Below are 24,280 nucleotides of genomic sequence, written 5' to 3'. Positions count from 1 at the left end.
GGATTCCCCTCCCCATCCATCCCACCACAATGTTTTCTTTCACAACGCTGCAATTCTTCTGCTCACAAAACATTTCTCCGCAAGGGGGGTCTGACCTTTTGACCTCACCCCCTCCCTTTCCTTCCACTCTTTTTGACCCTGTATCCACATAAACACACCGAGGACGTCTCGCTCTCTTTGCCCTTTAAAGGGTTTGGAGCGCTGTAGGGGGTTCGCTCACCGCAGGCGGACCCCCAGAGCATCAGAGGACAAGAGGAGCATTTAAAACACCGCAGACTGATGCTGTATTGATTTGAGAGGAAGGAAAATGACCTGGAGAATTGAAAGTGTAAGAGAGAACCCAAGGGACCGATCAAGTTCTGCTATAACATCCTCAGGAAACGGCATCTAAAAAACAGCTTATATTTGTCAAACAAAGTATTTTTGAGATAATACTGGATAAAAACAAACTTCCTCCAAGTTGTAATTCATGTTATGGCCAACAAATAACCCACATTATAAAACTAAACTATTTTGTAATGTAATGTAACAAAATAAAATTAATGTTAAAACTCCTAATAAATAATTTGGTTGTATTATATAATATTGTGATTATACAATTTAATCGCCATCCCTTTAATGAAAAAATAAATACATTATATATAATTACTAAATTATTTACTTATTATATAATTTAATATTGCCCTATAAATGACTGATGAATTAATTAATTCAGTAATTAATGTATCTGTTAGCTCATGGAAAACCAGTCAGATATCACTGAAATACTGTAGATGTCACGAGAAACATCACACCTGTGCTTGTGACAACGGCCAATCAGAAGACTTTGAACAGCTCTGTACTTGTCTTTTGGGTTTGCTGACATGTTCTTGGCTACCATCTCTCTCCAAAACCCTACACTCCCACTCCAGAGACACATGAAGGACTGATGATGGAGGGACAATTCACTTTCATGCAAACATCCTGAGTCAAATGATTGCAGTTGTTTTAGCATTTCAAACAAACCTCACACAACAGTAGAACAAAACCCCCTCCATCTGGATCAAATTAACCGTTATCTGCCCTAGTCCACGCAATCTGAGGAATCAGTGCTGCCTAAATATTTATATTACTGGCACTCAAGGCCAGGCATTCATTTTCTAATTTATTATGATGAGCGTGTTTAGTATGAGGATTTGCTCCTCGATCCCTCCATCTAGCCCGGCCAGTGTTGTGCACGGGGATCAGTCTATCCCACCGGGGTTTCTCAGGAAGAAGAGATGTATTGAGGAGGACAGACGGAAACCAGTTCCCATCTCAGAACAGACAGATTTAGTCCAGCCTCATCAGACAGCTGGCACAGATCCACCGACCGTCTCCCAGACAAGCCTTTACATTACACTGTCTACAGAAAGAAATATATTTTAGAGATAATGTACAAACCTTTCAAGACAGCAAACTGTATGTGATCAGCTCAATCATTTTGAGTCATTTGAGTCACACACACACACACACACACACACAAACACACACACACACACACACACACAAAAGAAGAAATATTTGGGAGAAGTATTGATATAATTTAAATATTAACTATAACCCGTGTATTTGAGAAAATTTGAATGTGTTTTTTTCAAACATACATTAAATTAAAACATCACTGTGTTGAGAATATAACGCATTAATAAATAATCTACAGTAAAATGTAAAAGTATAGGGAGTAAGCTCATTTTTTTCTAGTTAATTACCTAGCTATGACCAAACAGTATGATTAAAAAAAACTGTAGAACATACAATTTAATTATATAAGATACAATTTAAAATAAGTTTACAAACAACGCATTTTTATATTTTGAAATAAGTGTATTTATATCGTTATAAGTAATAATGTAATAAGTATTTTACACTTAATTACTGTCTCTGGCTCAAAGTCTGACAAATTTACATAAATCATTTTGAATCAATGAAAAATATTCTGATTCTGTCATTGACATAAAAAGTATTAAATGTTTTTTTATTATTATTATTATTATTATTATTATAGTTAATTTTATTAAATATAAAGAAATAAATATTAAAAACATGACAGAAAAATAAAAGTGTGCACTATTCATTGAGGCCGTCTGCGGATTTATTCATCAGCGAATCCAGAACAGTTAATTGGTGATGCTGAAAATCTCAAAACAGACACATTTTGTTGGATCCATCATGTTGATATCAGTCTATACTTATAAACAGGGATGTAGAGGAGGCTAAACGCACGTAAACGCCGTTTACGCACCTCCCAAAATTCGGAAATAGCGTTTACCCACCTCCAAAGTGCGTTTATCCACCTCTAAATTGAGTTTATCCAACTCTAAATAGCCTACAGTTCCCATGACATTTTAAATTAAGCTTATGTCATTTTAGTTTCATATTGTTCATTATTAGTTTCATAGTCTTTCATATTGCGCTGCAACTTGTCAGTGTTGACCAATTGCTTGCGGTGTTGCCAGTAGTAGTGGGAAGTTCGGATCATTTTACTGACTCGGATCTTTGAGTCTCGTTCAGCAAAATGAACTAATCTTTTCTCTTCCCGTCTCTATGGGACTGACAGGAAGAATAAAAGACTCGGACCTCACCTGTCGATTCAGAACCCATATGTTGTGTAATGCGCATGTGCAGTCAACACAAAATGACCGAATCACTCTCTGAGACAACTCGGTAGTCCTGAGTCATATTAAAGATTCGTTCAAAATGAACGACATGCAACAGACTGCATCAAGATTCAAAAATGGATATCCGGCAATTAATAATAATAATAATAATAATAGTAATAATAACGTTCGTTATTTTGAATAGAAATCATCACTCATACAGCAGCCATTCATCTCATCTCCGATTTATTTGTGTTCGTATAACTTACATACAATATCCACGATCCGCCAGGGCTATAGTCCAATGGTGCGCACATTTGAAGAGATAATAATTTTATGACATGTTTGTAAAATATTTCGTCATACAGAATAACATTTCTATTCATTTTACACTGATTTATGTGATCTGAAGAGCTAAAACAGCTAACAGAGCGATTACTCTCCTCTTATTGATTCGCGTCAGCTATGACATCAGTGCAATATCATTAGTTTGTAAAGCTGTCAATCATCTCACGTGAACCACGTGACCAAAAGGATGTCCTTCTGCAATGAAGCTGTCTGTGTCATTGCAGTCTGTGTCATTGATAAAATATATGAAAGACAAAAGTAAAAAAAAATATTTGATTCCAGCTTGTTAAATGTGAATTTGTTCTAGTGTCTTCTCTCCTCTGTGACAGTCAACTGAATATCTTTGAGTTGTGGACAAAACGAGACATTTAAGGACCATTCCTGGGCTTTTGGGGAAACACTGATCCACATTTTTCTGACATATTATAGACCAAACAATTAACCGATTAATTGAGAAAATATTCAACAGATTAATCGACTATGATTTATGAAAATAATCCCAAATCCATAGGCCCTAATCATTACGTACAAGTGCATTGCATTGGAATCCCTGGATGTAAACCTCCCTCTCTATTCCTCTTTTTAAAAAAGTGTTCTCTCTGTTTTATCATTTAGTAAACTTTATAGATTTCAACCTTATTATTCCTTCTTGAGTCTCTTTAACAAGAACTTAGATTAATGGATTGAATAGTGATTGTGTGACCTATATGAGGGAACAACCAGTGATACCCTTGGTAGTAATATCAAATGATAGCCTTTAGCGATGTCATCAGGATACACATAGCTTACCGTGACCACGATGTGGTCACCCAGAATTTATAGTTTACCCACCTCTTTTTTTACCACTACACCTCTGCTTATAAAGTAGTCAAATCTATATATTCACCCTCTTCAGCCTTGTTTGTGGGTGGTCTTTCTCTGTCAATCTCTGGTCCTGGGACCCTGAAGATCAGCATCTGAGCTGTTTTTATGATCACTCTCTTCAGGATCCAGATTAAGTCATTTTTCCTGGGATCTGCTGAAGCCATTATTCCGGTTGGGATGTCACAGCTCAGAGCCTCCATCACTGCCGGAACACCGGCTTCACTTGACTGGTCACATTCTCCTGAACTTGTCCTTTATCCTCTGGTATTCATCAAGGTTTTTATACTCTTGCTTCCTGATGTTACATTCACATCCCACTAACATATTCATCACCACCTACTGCTCCTCATCTACAAACACAAGTGTACGGATAGCTGACTATTACTTGCTCATTACTTCACATGCTGCCCACAGAACTACACAGAAAACTCCAGAATTGGACTTTCTGTCATTCATAAAGTTCTACAGCAATGGTCAACTAGGTCAGTAGTCATTGATGACATGAGTTCAGATTACATTTCATGCAGAATAAAGAAATTATATAACTACAAACTATCCTGGGCATCATAGTCCCTGTTCTGCATCATATAAAGCTCCAAACGTGGGCAGATATCCCATCATTCACAACTGCACAACAATACGAGCTACTTGTTTGTCACTTCTTACAATATCTCACAGACAGCTGACTGCCTCCAGAACTCTGAGAATAGACACTTAATCATAGTACAAGCACTGAAATTAAACATGATGCTCTACAGACACGTTTATAAGACTCAACAAGAATGCATCAGTTTTTGACAAAAAGAAAAGCACACATAGTAAGAAATGTTCTCTAGCAGTCTAAAAACGTTTGGACCATAGTGAAAATATGCATTACTGATGGATTTTTTTTATTTATTATTATTATTATTAATATATATAATTTAATACGTTTGTGAAGGATTTTATAATGTTACAAATTTATTAACATTTTAAATAAACATTTTGTTTGAACGGTTTATTAATAGAATAAAATAAAAATAATCAAAACAAATCAGCATATTAGAATGATTTCTGAAGGATCATGTGATGCTGAAGACTGATACAGAAAATTCAGTTTTGCATCACAGGAATAAATTATATCTTAAAATATATTTAAATAGAAAACAGTTATTTTAAAATGAAATAATGTTTTACAATATTACTGTTTTTACTGTATTTTTGATCAAATAAATGCATGCAGCCTTGATGAGCAAAAGGAGAGTGATGTCTCCACTAACCATGTCAAGATGGTTTCAAGGGGTCATGAACAACTCACTCAATTTCCTCTCTCTCTCTCTCTCCTGACGGGTCAGAATGTGACCTCTTACTCGGCTGTGTGATGGTCACCTGCTTTTCACTTAGGGAATTCAAAAGGCATTCCAGTTTCTCTCTGTTGTTCTCTCATCCCTCAGCTAACCTAAAACCATTTGATTCCAAAGAGAAGGATCCAGACGAGGAAATTACTGACTTAATGTGACGTTCAGAGTGAAGTCTCTTAACCTGAAGCTGGTGTTTGCAGAGGCACTGAGTGCATGCCCATGTCAACAGACTGACTGCTGGTGGACATCACATGCTTCACAGACAAACATTATGTTGTTCTTCTCATTCGGACCTGCAAAATGTTGCTGCGATAAGTTTGTAAGTTTGTAACATTTCTGTGAATCAGTTAAAACGGTCCATTCCAGTCAGTCGACTCATAACTCTTGATATTATAATTCATTTGCGGTATCATTAAAAAAAAGTTTCATTACATTTTATATGCTAGACAAAAAAAAAAAAAAACTTAAAAAATGTAATAAAGTACTTTGAAACAAATTTTACTTAGAAATTGTTTGTAAATTTCACTAAAAATTACAAAGAAACAGCAAGTTAGAATGAATTAAAAGTGAAATTTTGTAGTAGAAAGAATGAAATATTTTCCAATATACTCCAATAATCTTTATTTACGACTTCAAGACTACAGTGTATATAAAAAGTTTAAAATATGTTAGTAATAAACATAGCAGTTAATTACTATATAATGTTCTATTGGTGCATATAAATGACATCAATTAAATATCTGTTCTGTATATTCTGTTTATTATGTTGATTCAATTACATTTTTTTTCTTTCTGTATTTTAAACCTTGCATTATATATTATCAATTGGAATAAAAAAAATTGCCATTTTAGGACATTCATTTATGTAAATGAACTTCAGCTGTATCCTTGACATCAGCAGATTTCACATTTGACTAAATAAGGATAAACAACAGTAAAAAAGGGCTCATATACAAGCAACTCATTTTTTTTTTTTATCTTTAAGGTTAAATTAAATCCAGTTGTTCGTAACACAACAGCTCATCTCATAAATCTTTTTTTATTCACTTTGTTACGCTTTGTAAAAACAGCTTTGAGCAACATTTCGCAAGACTAAACCAACATGATTAGATCAGAAATATGCATCCAATTCTATTACAGTATAAAACTGGTATTTTATGGCAAAAGCATGCTGTAGTTTAGAAGAACTGTATCTTTATCATAGCCATGTAAGGCAGCCGAGGAAACCTGAGGTGTATATAAATCACCAAATCTTGGCTTGGATGTATGTTTTCATGAATCAGTCAGAACCTGTGCTTATCAAAACCAAATAAAGCTCTGTTTCACAGGACTTGGTGACATGTATCCTCATGAAAATAAATTGCGCAGAAAAATAAATTAGGGCTATTAGAAGTAAAGCAGCATTCTTCTACATCACCGTACAGAGTGAAACGGAGTTCACTGCCAGTAATTTACATCTCTCTGCAGAAAGTACAGCTTGCCACTCTTAATTGTGCCAATTACAATGATTCACACTGGGCTCAGAGGCAAGATAAGGAAACTAACACCAGAGCTCCACCAGTGATAGTGCTTCAGACGCTCAACTTTAAATCACAGATACTTTTTTGTCTAAGGTTTTGCATACCATTCATAAGAAACTCATATGACCGCTAAACTTTCAAGAAACAATTCAGCTTAAAATTAAAACTCACCTCATGTCATTCCAAACCACCGTGGTATTGGGTTTTAATGTGTTTGTGGTTTGTTTGAACAAAAAGGAGACTTTTTTACAGTATTTTATGCAGCTCTTGCTATTCAGTGATGGTTTATTGTGACCAAGGAAATCAAATAAAAAAAACATCATAAAACCATGACAGAGGTATCATTACATAACAACTTCAGTTGCAGCAGACATCAACATAAGTGGCATTTTTGGGTGAACCGTCCCTTTGAGTACAGTGTTGCACAAACAGACATCTGGTGGGACAGATACAGATGTCCTGAGATAGAAATGAGGTCACAAAATCTGAATCTGAACCAATACAGGACAGGCCTATAAAGAGACAACACTTGGTCATTCTTTAGCTGCTAAAATAAGATTCATGGGACCTGATCTGAACTACTGACCATATTCCTGGTCTGGAATTGAAATAGAGACAGTTATGCAGTTAAATATACAGAAGACAGTCTGCCAAAAGACTTTGGCATACGGCTATGTTCAGCATGGGGTACTGTACAGAATACAAAGTATTTTTAGAAAAACAAGCTTTAAACCTGTAAAAATAATAGAATGAAAAATCTTTTTTTTTTTTTTTTAATGGAAGTTTATTGAATGTTTTTTTGCTGGGTATCATATCTGATATCAGCCTTTATGTCTCATGTAGTATGATATAGGAGAATTTTATTCAGAGATGGATGGATGGATGGATGGATGGATGGATGGATGGATGGATGGAATGACAGAATGGTAGATTTGATGGATGGATGGATGGATTGGATGGATGGTAGATTTGATGGATGTTGGATGGATGGATGGATGGATGGAAGGAAGGAAGGAAGGAAGGAATGACTGAATGGTAGATTTGATGGATGGATGGATGGATGGATAGATATTCACTTTACACATCTGGTTAAAAAAAAATAGACATGACTGGCAATGCATGACGTGATCACAAACAGCAAAATTACTTTCTTAAAGTGGTGGCCAATGAATAAAGGTACTCTCTCTCTCTCTCGTTTGGAACAACATCTTTGACTGACAGTATACAGTGTTTTTTTCATTATGATCGTCGGAGTGGGCCAAGCAGTGAAAAATGGCATCATCTGCTTCAAAACCACACAGACATTTGGTTCCTTTCACAAAGACTAAGAAACAGCCCTGTTTTTTGAGATGCTTTGGTCAAGCTATGCTTATGAACTGCAAAGTGATCTCACATCAAATAATGCCCCCTACTGAGACCAAACAAGAATGCCAATAAACAAGGAAAGTTTGACATGATAAAAACCAAGACGCAGGGACAAACTCCCCTGTTAGGCCTCCATCTAGAAATGCCGCCAAGATATTAATGAGTTTCTGATGAATTACACAAACTGCCTCAGAGGCATTAGATGTGTCCTGTGCCTTGCTACAGCTCCCCATCTAGCAAATGTGTACAGTAAGTCATCCAGTCAGTTTACTGATCAAGCTTTGAAACAGTAGAAAACACATGGAGCAAACACTCAAACCACTGAATCCAGACTTTAGAGAATACCACCATACTGTAGATTCTCAGAAAAAAAAAAGGATACAAAAGCTGTCACTGTGACTGTAACCTTTCAAAACTAATATGTACCATTTAGGTACTAATTTGTACACTTTAGGTACAAATCTGTACTTTGAAGGTACTAAAATGCACCTTTTAGGGGTAAGTAAGGTACAAATGTGTACCTTTTTGAAAAGGTACCATCCCAGTCACAGCTTTTGTCCTTTTTGCCAAGTTGTGGAAAAACAGTCTTTGCATTGCCTCCCTTCTGATCCCAACATTAGGAAAGATTTGATGAAGTTTATTTTTAATGAAGTTCCAGACAATGCTTTCAAAAATACACAACTTTCAACACAACGCTCTAATGAGGGGGTCAAAACAGAACAAGCCTATGACTTCTGAATTCTGATGTTGCTGTTTTTTTTTCTTGATAACAAAAGTGGACCATAGATAACTGTACAAAAAAAAAACAAAAAAAAAAAAAACAAAGGTAGTTCATGAAGAGAGAGAGTGCACACTTGGGAAAAATCAGAGAGGACAGAAGAATAACAGGGAAAAGTGAGATATTATGTGTGGCGAGTGGGGCGGGGCCGAGAGGCGTGGGAACAAGGAGTGAGGCCAGGTGTAGTGATTGAAGATGAGCTACACCTGAGCCCCACCGCTAGTATCGAGTCCCACGTAGGAGATGGAAGGATATAAAACTGGAGTGACGACCGTGAAGGACGAGAGAGGACCAGGCCTGGGACATTATTTTATGTGTTTGGCTTTTATTTATGCGCACCAGTCGTCCGTGAGGGGCTGGTGCGCCGTTTTGTATTTACTTTTGATTATTAAAGTGCTTTTTGATTGTGCGCCGGTTCCCGCCTCCTTCTTCCCGATGAATATGGAGATTTGTTTATTACAGTGGTGCCGAAACCCGGGAGAAGGAGGGACGCGCTGCTGAAGATCCCTCGCCGCTGTGGTGAATCCGCGGTGCCCTCGAGCTGGCGAGGTATGTGCCGCCATGGACGCTCGAGGCGGTGGGCTGGAGCGAGTTGCCGGGGACGGGCGAGCTCGCTGCCGACCGCCCACGACAAGGAGGGGCGGCTGCCGTCCGTGAGGGAGCGGAGGAGTCGGCGCCGTTCGCCAGGGGGCCGGAGCCTGCCGCCTCCGTGACGGAATCCGGAGGGGCAGGGAACGGGGGACTCCTGCCGCTGCCCAAAATCGGAGGAGCCGTCGCCGTCCACCGGGCGGCGGAGGAGTGTCGTGCCGTCCGCCGAGGGCCGTCCAGTGCCACCGCCGGGCACCGCGGAGAAGATCACCCAGCCGGTGGAGGGCCGAGCAGCAGTGCGTCTGGGAACCGGATTTTTTTTAGATTTTTTTTTTTTTTCCTCTCTCCCCTCTCTCGTCCCTGTCGCTCCTCCTTCCATCTCCTTTTCTCTCGCCTCGTCTGTCCTACCCCCAGGTTCCCGCAGGTCCCCGTGAGCGGTCTCCCCCGGAGGGAAGGGGGGGGGGGGGAGTAGAGCGCAGTCTCGGGAGTACCCCCCGGCCTGCGAGGGGCGATGGGGGTATGTGGCGAGTGGGGCGGGGCCGAGAGGCGTGGGAACAAGGAGTGAGGCCAGGTGTAGTGATTGAAGATGAGCTACACCTGAGCCCCACCGCTAGTATCGAGTCCCACGTAGGAGATGGAAGGATATAAAACTGGAGTGACGACCGTGAAGGACGAGAGAGGACCAGGCCTGGGACATTATTTTATGTGTTTGGCTTTTATTTATGCGCACCAGTCGTCCGTGAGGGGCTGGTGCGCCGTTTTGTATTTACTTTTGATTATTAAAGTGCTTTTTGATTGTGCGCCGGTTCCCGCCTCCTTCTTCCCGATGAATATGGAGATTTGTTTATTACATTATGGAAATAAGGTGGTGTTCGAGAGACATTCCAGAATGCAGCTCCATTGACAGCAGTGGATTAGTGAGCAGCTCTTGACACAGAAATGACACAGACTCACATCGTAAATCAACAGACAAGGTTAAACGGCGTTTAATGTACTCAGAGGGGTGGCACAGCTCCCTCCAGACTCTCACTCAGAGTTTAACTTTCCACACAGCAAATCAGAGCAATAGAACTACAAAAATAGTGATATTCTTCAATGTTTTCAACAAAATTCCATATTTATTGTATGTGAGCATTTAAATATTCTCAAATATTCAGTATTTATTTATTTTTATTTTTTCAAATTAGGAGGGACCACTTGTTTCTAAGTGAATTCATAAGAGAAACACATGTGATAGAGTGATAGATTGATATAATGATAGAAGGACAGAACATTAAAATGAAAGACGGAATGGTAGAACAGATAGATAGATAGATAGATAGATAGATAGATAGATAGATAGATAGATAGATAGATAGATATAGACAGACAGACAGATGCACTTCCCTGCATTTTAGTGTGATACATGAGACAAACGGCAGAAAATTGTTACAATAATTCACTGCAAAATAATGAAGAATTGTGAAAGTGCACAAAACAATGAAGGATCATGGAAAAAGTCTAACAACAGTCTTTTGAAAACTGTACAGCCACATAAACAGCACAATTAAATCACTGCGACACTCAGTATAGCATAATTACACTTTACAGCAATATTCAATACTTGTATAGCTCAGAAAACATGCGCCTAGAAGTACATGAAGAACTGTGGCTGATCTATCATGAAGGCAAACCAGATGTTCTAATTTTGAATTTGCCAAAAATACAGGGGCCCCTCACGGGAAGCTTTGATAGAGGGACACAGAGCTTGTAGAGCACGAGGTCATTAAAGTGGAATTCAAAAGCCAACAATGATGAGAAGTGCAAGAGTAAATCATACGCTGAGTGACTTCAAAGACCACCGACTCATTAGGCAGAGAAAAACCAAAGGTGCTACTAGAAATGACTGCAATGCAGAGAGGAATTCATATTTCCCTGAATATGATTTTTTTTTTAAATCAATATGTATTTGTATGAATGTTTAGCTTGTGATTAACTGAATGGATCTACACAAAGAAAAATGTATTTTTTTATTAAATATCCTGAGCCTCCCATAGTCACTTCTACACTGTACATTTGAACTTGTTTTCTGTTGCTTGATCTGGAGTGTTAATGGACATTGATCACTGCAGTAAGCTCTTTGATCTCTCAGACAGCTGATGCGTCAATATTTGCAATGGTTGAGTTGCAGAGCGCCAGTGTCTGTAAGTAACACCTCGTCTCAGGGGTCTTTACGCAAGAGCCACACGCAAAAATCTAAGTGCAAAACATTAACAGTTTCATTTCACAGACAAGTGCCCATTTGAAACCTATTTATAGATGTTACTGTACCTATTTTGCCTCATTTATCAATGCATAATATTCCAAATAATAATAATTTCAGTAACGTTCTCTGCTTCTGCAACAATTTCATTTTAAGCCTTCCATAGAACCACCAAACTCAGTTTTCACGATCCAATCAAGTACTAATGGGTTAAATCAAGTACCGCCCTACATTTTTCCTCACTATATATGGATTAACTTATGTCAGCAATCATATTAATCATATTGTAAAGTATTTATTTATTTTTTTTGCTTGCAATCAAACCTTCTATACCTTTGTTTCAACATACTTTCAAAGAAATCAACGAACAAGAGTCTGTCCAGCCCAGCTAGTCCTAAAAGTCTCAGACAGTTCATTCATAATTCAGAGTTTGGAGGAAGTGCATTCTGAGCTTTTAGGCATTGGATGTTGCCTGCTCTTTTTCTGTTACTTCTGCTTCGTCCACTGCTGACATCAGGACAGGATTCTCTTCAGGAGGAGAACATGTCGCTTTCCATTCAATGTCATCTCTCCTCAGCAGGCAATCAAACCAATGCCAATAGAGTTTGGGCCCTGGGATTTAGTTGTGGATGCTTTTAACGAATAAATCACATCGGTTTCATTCTGAGCGCCTGTTTCCTGCATCTTCTCGTCATATATGATGACATCTACAGCTGTAGACAGAGTCCTCGTCCACTAGTGCCAGTGCAGCAGGACTGCAGAATCACAGTCTGAAAGGAAGACTCAAAAGCTCTCACTATATTCAAAAAGTGCCTGAGCTTTAGGAGGATTTGGGATCCTTTTCCACTCCATTCACTAAAGCAGAATGCTAATTAAGAGACCGGAGAGGTCAGAGAGAGTGAATGACCAGAGAGAAAGAGGAGGGAACACAACCATCGGCCGAGTGACAGTTAAAGGAAAACTTCACAACGCTGTCATCGTTTACTCACCCACCGGGCGAATGTCCAAGCAGCTCTTTTCCATTAAATGAAAGCGGGTGGTAATTTATTCCATCAAGCTACAAAAAGTAGTAAAAAGTAATCCATATGACTACATCTTAAGTTATATGACAGCTTTGTGTGACTGAAATTGAAGTCATTATTCACTTTAAGCATGTTCACTTGTGAGATACTGTACATGTTGGTTACTGCAAATCGTATTGCTCAGAGGTTGTATTTTTAAATAAAAATCAGGAGACTTAATGGCATTCTTCTCACAAATTTGATCTAAGATGCTTCTCTTAATTCTTTAGAAGACATAAAAATTGACAAAAATGAGGCAATAAAACGAAAGTATGGAGATATCGAATGAATATGAGAACTGGATGAGACAAATTTGTAATAAAAATGAAAGAAAATGGAGTAAAAGAATAGCTCTTGAAATGTTGTTTAGACTTTCAGCAATCTCTCTTTGCAATGTGTCTCCACTTGAGACATCTAAACAATGTCGCAAACTGCTCTGATTTGCCAAGAGTCAAAAGCCTTGAGATTGGAATATAAACTTTTTCTCAACTCTTCCAAACTAAATAATATCTGCCCTACGAACAAGCAATCTTTCAGTTTGCTTGTGGTCCCTAAAAACAATATCACAACGTCACAAGTGAGATCTTTCAATAGTTTCTCCTATAACCAGGTTAAATGAAAAGCAAGCACTAATATTTACTACTGCTCTTCTGATTTGTCTCTTGCTTCTCACATTTAAATAAGTGAAAATCTTTTAGGCATTTCCGGTCACTTTTGCAGCACAGCAGTATGAATCCACTATCACTGAATGAAAAAGAAAAGCTTGAACATTCTGCTACCACCATTCTGGCATGAATCTTCCTAGTAAACCTTTTCTTAAAAACACAGAATAGAGCAACAGGCTAGTGAACATCCAAAAAAAAAACACACACATCTGCACCAAAACATAGCGAAATATCTCAAATATGAAATGTGCAATGAAACCAGCTTTGAGCACTGATCTACTGTAATTCATTGACTTTTCCACGAAAAGTCAATATCATCTTCCCTTTTTGAGTTATGTATGGGAGATTACTGCAAATCTGAGATGCACAAGTCTCCATTTAATGTTATGTTTGCATAGGAGGAAAAAATAATAATAATTCTATCCTTGAGGCCCATACGAAGCTCAGAGGTTGCACTTTTTTAACTCAGGAGACTTAACAGATTTCTCCCTGATATTGCATTTAAGTATCAACTTCATCTAAGACGCTTCTCTACAATTCTTTAGGAGACATAAAAATAGACAAGCAATAGGCTAGTGAATGTTCAGAAAATGCAGCCATTTGCACAAAAACGTGAAAAATAATTCAATCGTGACATGCGCAATGAAAAAAGCAGCGCTGACCTAATTCATCTAATTATCCAAAAAAATACAGTCACACACCCAATCCCACCCATCCCAGTCAAGTGGACTGCCCCACGGCTCACCCAGAACATGCAGGACAGGCAGACCCAGGTGCGTGCGCGGCCAGCCAGTGCGGCTGGCAAGCTGAGAGACACGGAGGGCATCACGAGACCACGCTCACTGCTTCCTCTCCACTGGATCCCACATAACTATTCCACACGCTGGTCCCACAGTGCTCCACAGATCCATGTCATGCTGAGGAGAGCTGCATCAACTGCCGCTGCTGTCCTCCTCACCACTCTCTTATTCCAGGCGCCCTCCCTCTCTCCCTCTATTTTTTGGGGTCATGTAGCTCAGCTCCACAGGAGAGAGGGGGAGGTGACTGAGAGCCTCTTTATTTCTCCCCACTGCTCTCCTTGTTGGGTTTTGCCCCTCCTCTCTCCATGTCTCTCTTCAGTCTTACTTTCATTCACATCTTCCACCCCCTGCTTTCCTCTCTAACCTCCCCCACAAGCAGATTTTCTCAAAGCACGCTCGCTCGTTCTCATCTCCCACTCCTCTCGCTTCTCCTGCAGTTAAATATACCTACAGGAAAGAAGTCTTTGATTTGTTTCCTCTCATTAAGTCACCTGCATCTCAGATTTTGTCTCCTGAGAAAAGGACTCGGTAATGTCACACGTGTCTAGAGTTTCAGATAAAGAGAAAAGATCTCAACATGATTGCTGTAAGTCAATTGAATATGGACTTTAATATTGTATGTGCTACTACGAATTAAATGTCACCAATGAGGACTCAATGGTTTCTCATAACCGGAGATTAAAAAGGAGAATAAATAGACTTGAACTGATGTTTCAGAGATTTTCACCTTTGCAGCGTCTCTCCTAGAATTTCAAAAAGAAATCTCAATGTCTCAAACTGTGATCTAATGTCAAGAGTCAAAAACCTTGAGATTTGATTAAAAACTACCTGAACTCTTCCGAAGCCAAATTATCTGATTTATGAATGAGCAACCTCTGATTATGTATGGCCGATGAAATATTGCATATGAGAACTAGTTAATATCTCAGCTGTTTCTTCTAAACGGATATTTAATAAGGAGAGCTTGCAATTTTGTTTAGTAGACTTTCAGCAATCTCTCCTTGCAGTGCATCTCCTCTGAAATATCAGAAGCAGTCAATGTAAACAGTATCTCAAACTTTGCTCTAATTAAGTATTCAAAAGCCTGAATATGTATCTCTCTAAACAAACTCTTCCAAATTCAAGTAAATGAATGAGCATGAAAACATTCAATATGAAATCAAGCATTTCTCATCAGACCATTCACATTAGTATGAACACTCAATTTCTTACTGGATGCTAAAAATTAACTGGAGGAGGGAAAAGAATAATTAGATATATATAAAATCAAATTTTTAAAATCCAAGTGATCTGAGCTACTAACGAGCAATTTAAGAGCAATATAATGTTCTTGTGGCTCTCTAAGAAAGAAAAGCACAAATGGCTTTTCAGCCTTTTCAGACTTCAGCTTCTTTGATTTGCAGTAACTCCACATGTGCCTCCTCTAGTGTTTGACAGCTCAATGTCTTGAACCATGCTCAGATTAGACCAGATAGACATTAGACAGTCTGCGATGATAATTCAATATAAACTCAATTATTTCTCATCAAATTCTACAAGCTATGATCTGTGCTATACTATTTACATTAAGATTATAATGCTACACTCTTACTGCATGTTAAATACAGTCTCATTTGTGTTTTATGTCTCCAAGGGAATTTTAAAAGAAACAAAATCAATTCTTGAGTGACAAATAATTGTGAACTCCACAAGCCTGGAAAGAGAGCAACCTCAGAGCAATGAAATTTTCCTCTGGGTCTGCAAATCTCCTTTAATGCCACGGGTACATGTCTCTGCCCCAGATATCAGCGAGGCTGTGAGCTACTGCTTTTCTGGAGCTGTGATGCATCCATCAAAGACACAGCAACTCAAACAGCAAACAGAGCAAAGCTGAGAGCTTCATTACCCACATCAAACCTTCCCCGGAGAGGAGGATGGTCTCACTATGGGGGTGTCTATGTCTTAGGATGATGTCTGTAATCCCTTGGCATTTCCTCTTCATCACACTGATGAGATGAAACCTCTCCTGGGGTCAGTCCTGTTTGCTTTTACAGACATTCACCCTGTCCATCATGGACACATTTGTAATTGGGGGTTGCATTAGCCGCAGACGAGCTAATTCAGGCAGTCAGGGTGCACGGAAATGCCTGTAAACAAGCTAAATGACAAGGGTGATAAATCTCAGCTGCAGAAACTCTCATGAGGAAGTATTTCATGTTTTAAAGGCAGAGGTGACTCTCTACAATCTGTACCATACTCAAACAGCCTGAAAACAAAGTCTAATATATATATAATATATATATAATTAAATAACCCAAAATTTGTCACTAAAACAAATTCCATGTATGCGTAAGCATACTTGGCAATAAAGCTCTTTCTGAATCTGATTCTGAAGTGCCAAACAAAATAATTATTAATAAAAATAACAACTATAATAAAAATATAATTATAATTTATTACTATTAATTAGTATAATAATTATAAATATAATTAGTTTTATTTTTATTGTTGTTATTATTATACTCATTAATAATAACAATAATAATAATAATAATAATAATAATATATTAATAATGATTTAGTCAGCGTCTGCGTCTGTGAAATTACTTTCTAATAACAAAATCTACACACATTTTCCACTGAACAAGTGATCACAGTGGAAAACTTATCCACACCGGTCTACTATTGTGATAAGAAATAATTTTATTATCTTACATTCCCTCAATGTTATATAACAACAAAACGTACCATGGTTGGTTGCTTTACATCTTCCTTTTCTTGTCTAAGTGCATTCTTTAAACAGAATAAACTGCTAAATCAACCAGAATTTATGCTAATAGTTAAAAATGTAGTTATGTGGCAAAGGTTTGCAAAAGCCCTGCACATTTACCTGAGAGATGTGTTTCAATATTTGCCATTAACTCTGAGAACAGTGTATGTGACTGACACCTGCTAATGTCTCTGAAATGTAGGCAGGCTGCAGGGCAAATGATAAAACAGAATTAAGAGTGAGATTATTTTTATTAACTTTTATTGACTTTGTCATAATGAAAACCTTCCCGATCCCATCAGCATCTCAAAGACTGAGGCTGTGAAAACCTCAAATTTTATTCTTAAAGCAGATCTATCCCTTTATGAGATCCGCTCTGGTCAATAGACTGGCTAAATATACACACACAGAACTGCCGCGATGCGCTTTCACTCAGCTCTATTTTGAGGACATGAATCAGATGAGAAGCAATACAATATAGGAAATAATATCCTGCCTCAGATGCAATGCATTAGAGGAGATTAGGGTCAAAATTGGCAGAAAAGGGAAGATTTGAAGAGCTGAGCTTTCTTGATGGAAGGAACTTCAAGAACACAGATGAAGCTAATGAAAGGGCAGAGTCAAAGTGATTGATGATACAATGAATATTCACTATTTTTTTTGCAATAATTTCCACGATATACATTGGCAGTCAAAAGTTTGAAATAATTACTTTTAATGTTTTTTAAAAAAAAGTCTCTCATGCTCACCAAGTATGCATTTATTTAATCAAAAATACAGTAAAAACAGTATAATACTGTGACATATTATTATTTAAAATTATATTTTTCTATGCAAATAGATTTTAAAATGTCATTTATACCCATGATGCAATGCTAGATTTTTACCATCAGTACTGCAGTCTTAAGTGTCACATGATCCATCAGAAATCATTCTAATATTGTCTCTAAAATTAAGTTTGATTTAAAGTTACAAATGGTGAGTTTGATAAATGACTTATTTGCCTAAAAATGACTAAATAAAAACTGCTGAAAACATGCTGTTTTACTGTTTAAAAGAGTTATATACACAAATATATGACTGCATCTGAGATGTCGAGGCCTTTCTGGTTCCTGGATAAAATTAGCTTGTTTATTTTCAAGCCAGGACAAAATAAGTGCAGTCTGTTACCAGAATACACCTAAAGAGCAAACCGTATGAAACCGCAGCCCTCCAAGACCCCAAAACCTTCACTAGAGCTCAAGCAAACAACATCTCCTCTGTCTGAGACCAGGAAAATAATGAAAATGGCAATCTGTCTTTACTGTAATAGCAAATGCTGAAATGGAAATATGAGTTCACAACAGAGTAACCCAAGCTGCTCATAACAGTCCACAGGTACCTGTGCAGATACATTATCTCCAGATGAACAGCTTTAAGGTTGTATGACAAGACAGAGTCCTAGTTTACAAGGTAAAACATATAAATGTGTCCTGGATTGATACAAAGTATTCTCGTTGCTTCATAACGTTACGGTTGAACCACTGATGGCAGATGGACTATTCTGACAAAGTTTTTCGTACTTTTCTGGACCTTGACAGTGTAATTTACTTGGTAGTCTATGGAACAGTCACAAGCCTTGCAATTTATTCCAAAATATCTTAAATTGTGTTCCGTAGACAAACAAAACTTTTACGGTTTGGAACAACATGGAGGCATATGATTAATTAAAAAAATTTCATTTTGGGGTGGAGTATCCCTTTATAACTGCACCAGGCTCAACTTGGATGAGGCCGATGACTGTATCTTGTCCGCAAACTTCAGGAGTTTGACAGCGGGGGCAGCAGAGGTGCAGTTGTTGATGCAGAACGAGAAAAGCAGTTGGGAGAGAACACATCCCTGAGGGGCACCAGTGCTCGTGGAGCGGCTGTTTGACATGAGTTTCTCAAGTCTAAATAGCTGTTGCCTATCTGTCAGAAAGCTGGTGATCCACTAACAGAAAGAGCTAGGAACAGAGAGCTGGGTTAGTTTGGTCTGGAGGTATGTTGGAATGATGGTGTTGACAGCCAAACGGAAGTCCACAAACAGGATCCACACACAAGTCCCCTGTTTGTCCAGATGCTGCAGGATGAAGTGCAGTTCCACCATATCATCCATGAACCTGCTTGCTCTGTAGCTGGGTGTCCATTGCAGAAGGGGGAGAAGGGAGTTGATGGAGGTGTTAATGTTTGTGTAACGAGATTGTCAGAGTGGGCGTGAGGTGTGAGAATGGGAGTTTCAAATCTACAGTAAAACTCATTCAGTTCTTCAGCAAGCTGTTGATTCGCCTCAGTGCTGGGGGATGGTGTCTTGTAGTTTGTGATGTCTTTCAGGCCTTTCCACACTTGCAGGGTCGTTGGCGGGTCGTTGGCTAAATACTTGTTTTCCAGCTTCATAGAGCAGCTCCTCTTAGCCACTCTAATCTGTTTTGTCACTGTGTTCTCGGCCTGATTGAACAAGATTCTGTCCCCACTCATGTAGGTGTCCTCTTTGCTGTGAATCATGGCTTATCATTGTTGTATGTTTAATAAGTCCTGGTAGGAATGCATACATCCTCACAGAAACTGATATATGAGCTTTACACAGTCAGATAAGAGCGACAGAGAGGAAATGCTCCGTCACAATCTATGAGTCTGGAGATGTGATTGTAGTATGCTTTGAGAGCAGCAAACATATCTTCTGTACATTTCTGTGCCAATAAGACCAAAAGACTAAAAACCTGAGAAAAGAAGGGCAACCAGAGTGCCTCCTAGTGGACTCAATGAAGAACAGGCTCTATTAGATTGAATAGAGTTGATATGAATCTTTTCTAAACTCTGGAAATATTACTGATCATTCCTACCTTAGCAACTATTTACTGTCCAACATACTCTATTATGAAAAGCTTTTGCCCTTTTCTAATGTAAGTCTATGGATGTTTTAAAGTTCTAAGTTAAATTTATGCTAAAAATGTTTAGACAAATGGTAAAACATGGCAAAATTATGCACTTTTAATAGTTAACCTATAAAGTCAATGCAGACATTTTGTCCATTTTAAATTAATAAAAATGTGCACTTTTATTCAGCACAGGTGATTTCTATTCATAAAAAGTGTATAATGTTTATAATGTTACAAAAGATTACCATTTCAAATAAATGCTGTCCTTTGAACTTTCTTTCGTTAAAGATATATCCAGGTAAACAATTAAGCAGCACTAACAATTCTCCTTCCTCTTATTACATTCTGAAGTCTTCACAGGTTTTTATTTTTATTTTTTTATCATCACATTGCAACAATGTCGTACTTCATTCCAGCTCATGTAAGAATATCGTATCTCTGGTGTGAAAAATGCTCTGAAACTAAGACAAAAGTGTCAAAAGGTTCACACCAAAAGACAGCTGAGCATCAGAGCAGAACGAGAAAAAGCAGACATGAGCATCGGAGCTTTGAGATTATCTGAGCACCAAAGCTGCAGGAGGAGCCTGAAAAACACAGGGCATAATCAAATCCATTGCATCAACATGGTTTCGACCTTCAGCGCAGTCCTTCCTCTCAGATAAAAAACAGGCTGTATTCTTATTGCCTCCATAATGGAAATAAAGCTTTCTCTCTCTTTATTCTGTCTCTCTGAGCAGATAGTCTGTGTCAAACGGGGTCGAGTAGACTGGGATCCATCCTGACCGAGGTGGGGCGATTGCTTTATAGCTAGAGGACAGGGATCAGGATGAAAGGAGGAGAGGAAGGAAGTATGGGTAGGACAGGAAAGGAGGAGAGCAGGGCTGAGTGGAAGAAATCTGACATTTTGCTAATACAGTAGATATAGTATATATTTAAATGTGAGAGCAATGAAAAACATGGACTGTCAAAAAAAAAAAAAATTATTTTTAAAGCTGTCAATAAAAACAAGAAAATAATATTTCAGTCTTTCCACATCAAAACTTCATGATTCCGTGCGTTACTTGATTGATTCTCTGTAATTATTTATGACATTTACTAATGATTTGTGAGTGAAAAAAATAGTCATTCAAATTCACTCCGACACCATTTTTGTTTTCAATGTAGAAACCTATTGATACGTGCATATCATATTTTTCAGCAGATTCGAATGTGGCTCAGAAAAATCTAAATTTAGAGTATAAACCACTTTAATTAAATTTAACAATTCACTACTTTATTTAATACTAGTAAGTTATGTACTGAAATTAAAATCATTATGTGAAACCAAAGAATCAAGACAAACAAATAAATTATAATAATTTAAATAAAGGATTTTTATTATTATTATTATTATTAATTTTAGTAACATCATAATATGTTTTATCCTTAATAGTTGTGCTTATTCATTAATCTTTAACCTAATATTTACAATTCTTAATTAGTTTTTATATGGTCTGTTTTAAATGGTTGTCTATCTGAATTTATTTACATGTACGGTCTTTCCCATTTGAGCTCATTATCTGCAGCCGTACCTGTGCGCAAATGCACAAATCATCTAGATACAGTATATACAAAAAAAAAACATTATAAATGAATCTACTAAAGAAGACTTGCTATAAGAAATAAGCCAGAATTTATCTCCGAAGAACAGCGTGATCTGACGCAGCTTTTACTTACATTAGTTAACTTTTACATATTACGTATACATAATCTCATACATATTTTACTAGTTGGGCTTTAAACTTTCTTGCCAAAATGAAATGTGTGAAAGCAAGTTAAATATTCTGAAGGTTGAAAGATTAAAAAAAAAAAAAAAAAAAAAAAAAAAAAGGATGACTTGTTTTCAATTTTTGAAATGAAGTGAGTGACATCACTTGTTGAATATTCTCTTATGGACTCTGGCTCAGTATTACTTTATATTATAATCCCACCAAACACACACACACACACACACACACACCATCTGTTCCTCTCTTCTATCCACAGAAAACACTGAAGATACACCCACTCTAACTTCACGTGTAACAGCACGTTTTCCTGAGTGGTCTTTCTGAAACGAGTAACGCACACACACACACACACACACACACACAATCTCCCAGCAGAACACAATGACTATCAGTAAAAACACAAGTCTCTGAATCCTCCTGTGGTTTCATTCTGACCTATTACACACCACCGCTGTGAGAGCCAAAGCAAACCAGCAAACCCTCCGCTTATCAAACTTATCTTGCTTGAAAACGCAGGATATCCAGACAGTTCTGTAAACAGTATTTTGTGGGAGTCAGATCAATCTGCTTCTCTGCTTGTCAAACTTTTATGTAACGTGTTTGTTTTCACGGTTTCAAAGGAACCATGGCCTGAGCTGATTCTCGGCAGAGGCTCAGGGGTATGTTATGTTATCTCATCCACAGCAACTGTTGGAACTCCAAACTTACAAAATTACATGACATCCAATACATAACAGACAGCTTTTGCTAATGAAAAGTGCTCCATGACTTAATAACATTACTCACACCACCCTGATGAGCTCCTTCCTTTGACATTTTAAGTAAATGTGTAAGGTAACACTCAGGACATTGATTCAAAGAATAAGAAAACAAGACCATGTTCAGCTTAAGCTGTAACACCTGCTCCATTCAAAGACCTAGTAAGATGCCTATATACTTACATTAATAATATGCATACAGTATATCAAATTTATGTCAAATATTTATTATTTATTATATTAAAAATGTATATATAAAACATTAATATATTTGAAATGCAGATAAAATATAAATAAACTATGGTTCAAATCATAATCATATTATATATATATATATATATATATATATATATATATATATATATATATATATATATATATATAAATTTGTTATGATTGTGTTATTAATAATGAACTGTGATTAAACTGACTTGGAACTACCTGTGCTTTAAACATTTTAATGCATACCTGCCAGCCAAACAGAATCAAGAACTCGGACAGACCATGATATCAGATATCTTAAATTATAAAATGATACACTTTCAAAACTCTACTTTGTGTTTGTGGCCAGCATGCATTTAACAAAGGATGCTATCAGAGACGGGGTTAAGGACATAACGTCCATCTCCGATGACCTCGTCTCCCTTTGCCAAGTGTGTGAGTAGCGTTTAATTTACGAGCAGTAAGGACATTAAGTAAATGAGAGGGAAAGTGCTTCATCTTGCCCAATGATAAATGCCAGAGGAAAACACCAAGGACTACTATCAAAATGGCAATATCTTAAAATTAATTTCAGGGTGAAAGAGAAAAGCTTGCTAAGATCACATTATGTCCGCCATCCCTCACTGTGTACTGACGGCTGGGCAGGACATACTGACTTTGTTTCTTAATTGCCAAATGGTACGTTACGTTGTCAGTCCAAACATGCATCAATGTGTTTGTATATGGTGACATCACACTACTTTATTAATCAAAGCGGTCTCTGCCATTAGTGGCACCAAAGAGTTCATGAAAAGTTGAGCAATGTTTTGCTAGAATAATCTGCAAACTGAACCAGATTTTATGTTGCAAGTCAAATGACAGTGTTCACCACGTCCTCATCATCACGATGGCAGATAATAGCCACTGCTGTTGTATGTACACTATTAAATAGAGTCTCTTTTGCCTCGACACATGTCTGGTGTCTCTGTGGACGCCTGAATCATGGCCAGGCCTGCAGATAGAAGTACGAAGACGTTTCTGGCATTCTTCCAAGCAGCCTGGTCTCATAATATCAAAGCAGAGTCTAGACCATGAGGAGCAATCACTAAATTCAGTGTTGTACCAAAACCCTTCTTTGTGAGAGGTTCTGCAGGGAGCCATGATAAGCGTTTGCTTGTATGGTGGCCTCCAGCCAAAGTGGAAACTGTACAATGGTCTGCACGCCGCAGATATTGAGTGCTCTTTATACATGCTAAGTGATCGTTTGACATGCACTGATTATCATCCAGCAAACATCATCCAGGCCAGAGTCGGGACACTTACAGCACCAAAAGTTCAAGAGAGGACAAAAGCACATGAAGGAAAGATACAAATGAAGATGATGAATTCTGCCTGAAATATACACTTTGTGTTTCAAAATGCCTTATATTGCATTCAAAACACAATCCAATTAGTCATTTACATTTTACGTTCATACAAAGCAACTCGTTGATTGAACTGAATCTTTATCATTCATTTAATAGATACAATTTGTATTATTCCATGGTCTGTTGGAATTCTTGATTCTGATTGGCTGGCAGGTATTAAAACCATTTAATGCAAAGGTAGTTTCAAGTCAGTTTAATCACAGTTCTGTATTAATGCGCACACACAAATGCATACACACATCACTCGCACAGAAAGAGAGAGAACGTGAGATGTCAAATGCTCCAAAAGAG

The 24,280-nt window shown here is 37.7% G+C and overlaps 1 protein-coding gene across 9 annotated transcripts in view; it reads right to left on the bottom strand.

Annotated features, from left to right (window-relative positions):
- The window catches only part of tns1b (tensin 1b), a 198,548-nt gene that overhangs the window by 136,180 nt on the left and 38,088 nt on the right, over nt 1-24,280 (bottom strand). The window contains exon 1 of one of the 9 annotated variants that reach the window (XM_026217511.1): nt 14,135-14,544. The exons of 7 other annotated variants lie outside the window; for them this stretch is intronic. In XM_026217511.1, the coding sequence (XP_026073296.1) occupies nt 14,135-14,215 (81 nt within the window). In that variant the 5' untranslated portion in view covers nt 14,216-14,544. Of the gene's footprint in view, nt 1-14,134; nt 14,545-24,280 lie in introns of those variants that run through there. One more of the 9 variants, XM_026217517.1, reaches the window with a different exon arrangement.

The sequence above is a fragment of the Carassius auratus genome, chromosome 34 (assembly GCF_003368295.1).
Source record: "Carassius auratus strain Wakin chromosome 34, ASM336829v1, whole genome shotgun sequence".
In the NCBI taxonomy this organism is placed as follows: Eukaryota; Metazoa; Chordata; class Actinopteri; order Cypriniformes; family Cyprinidae; genus Carassius; species Carassius auratus.
The sequence above is the reverse complement of the archived record's forward strand: the minus strand, read 5'-3'. Positions and strand labels throughout refer to the sequence as shown.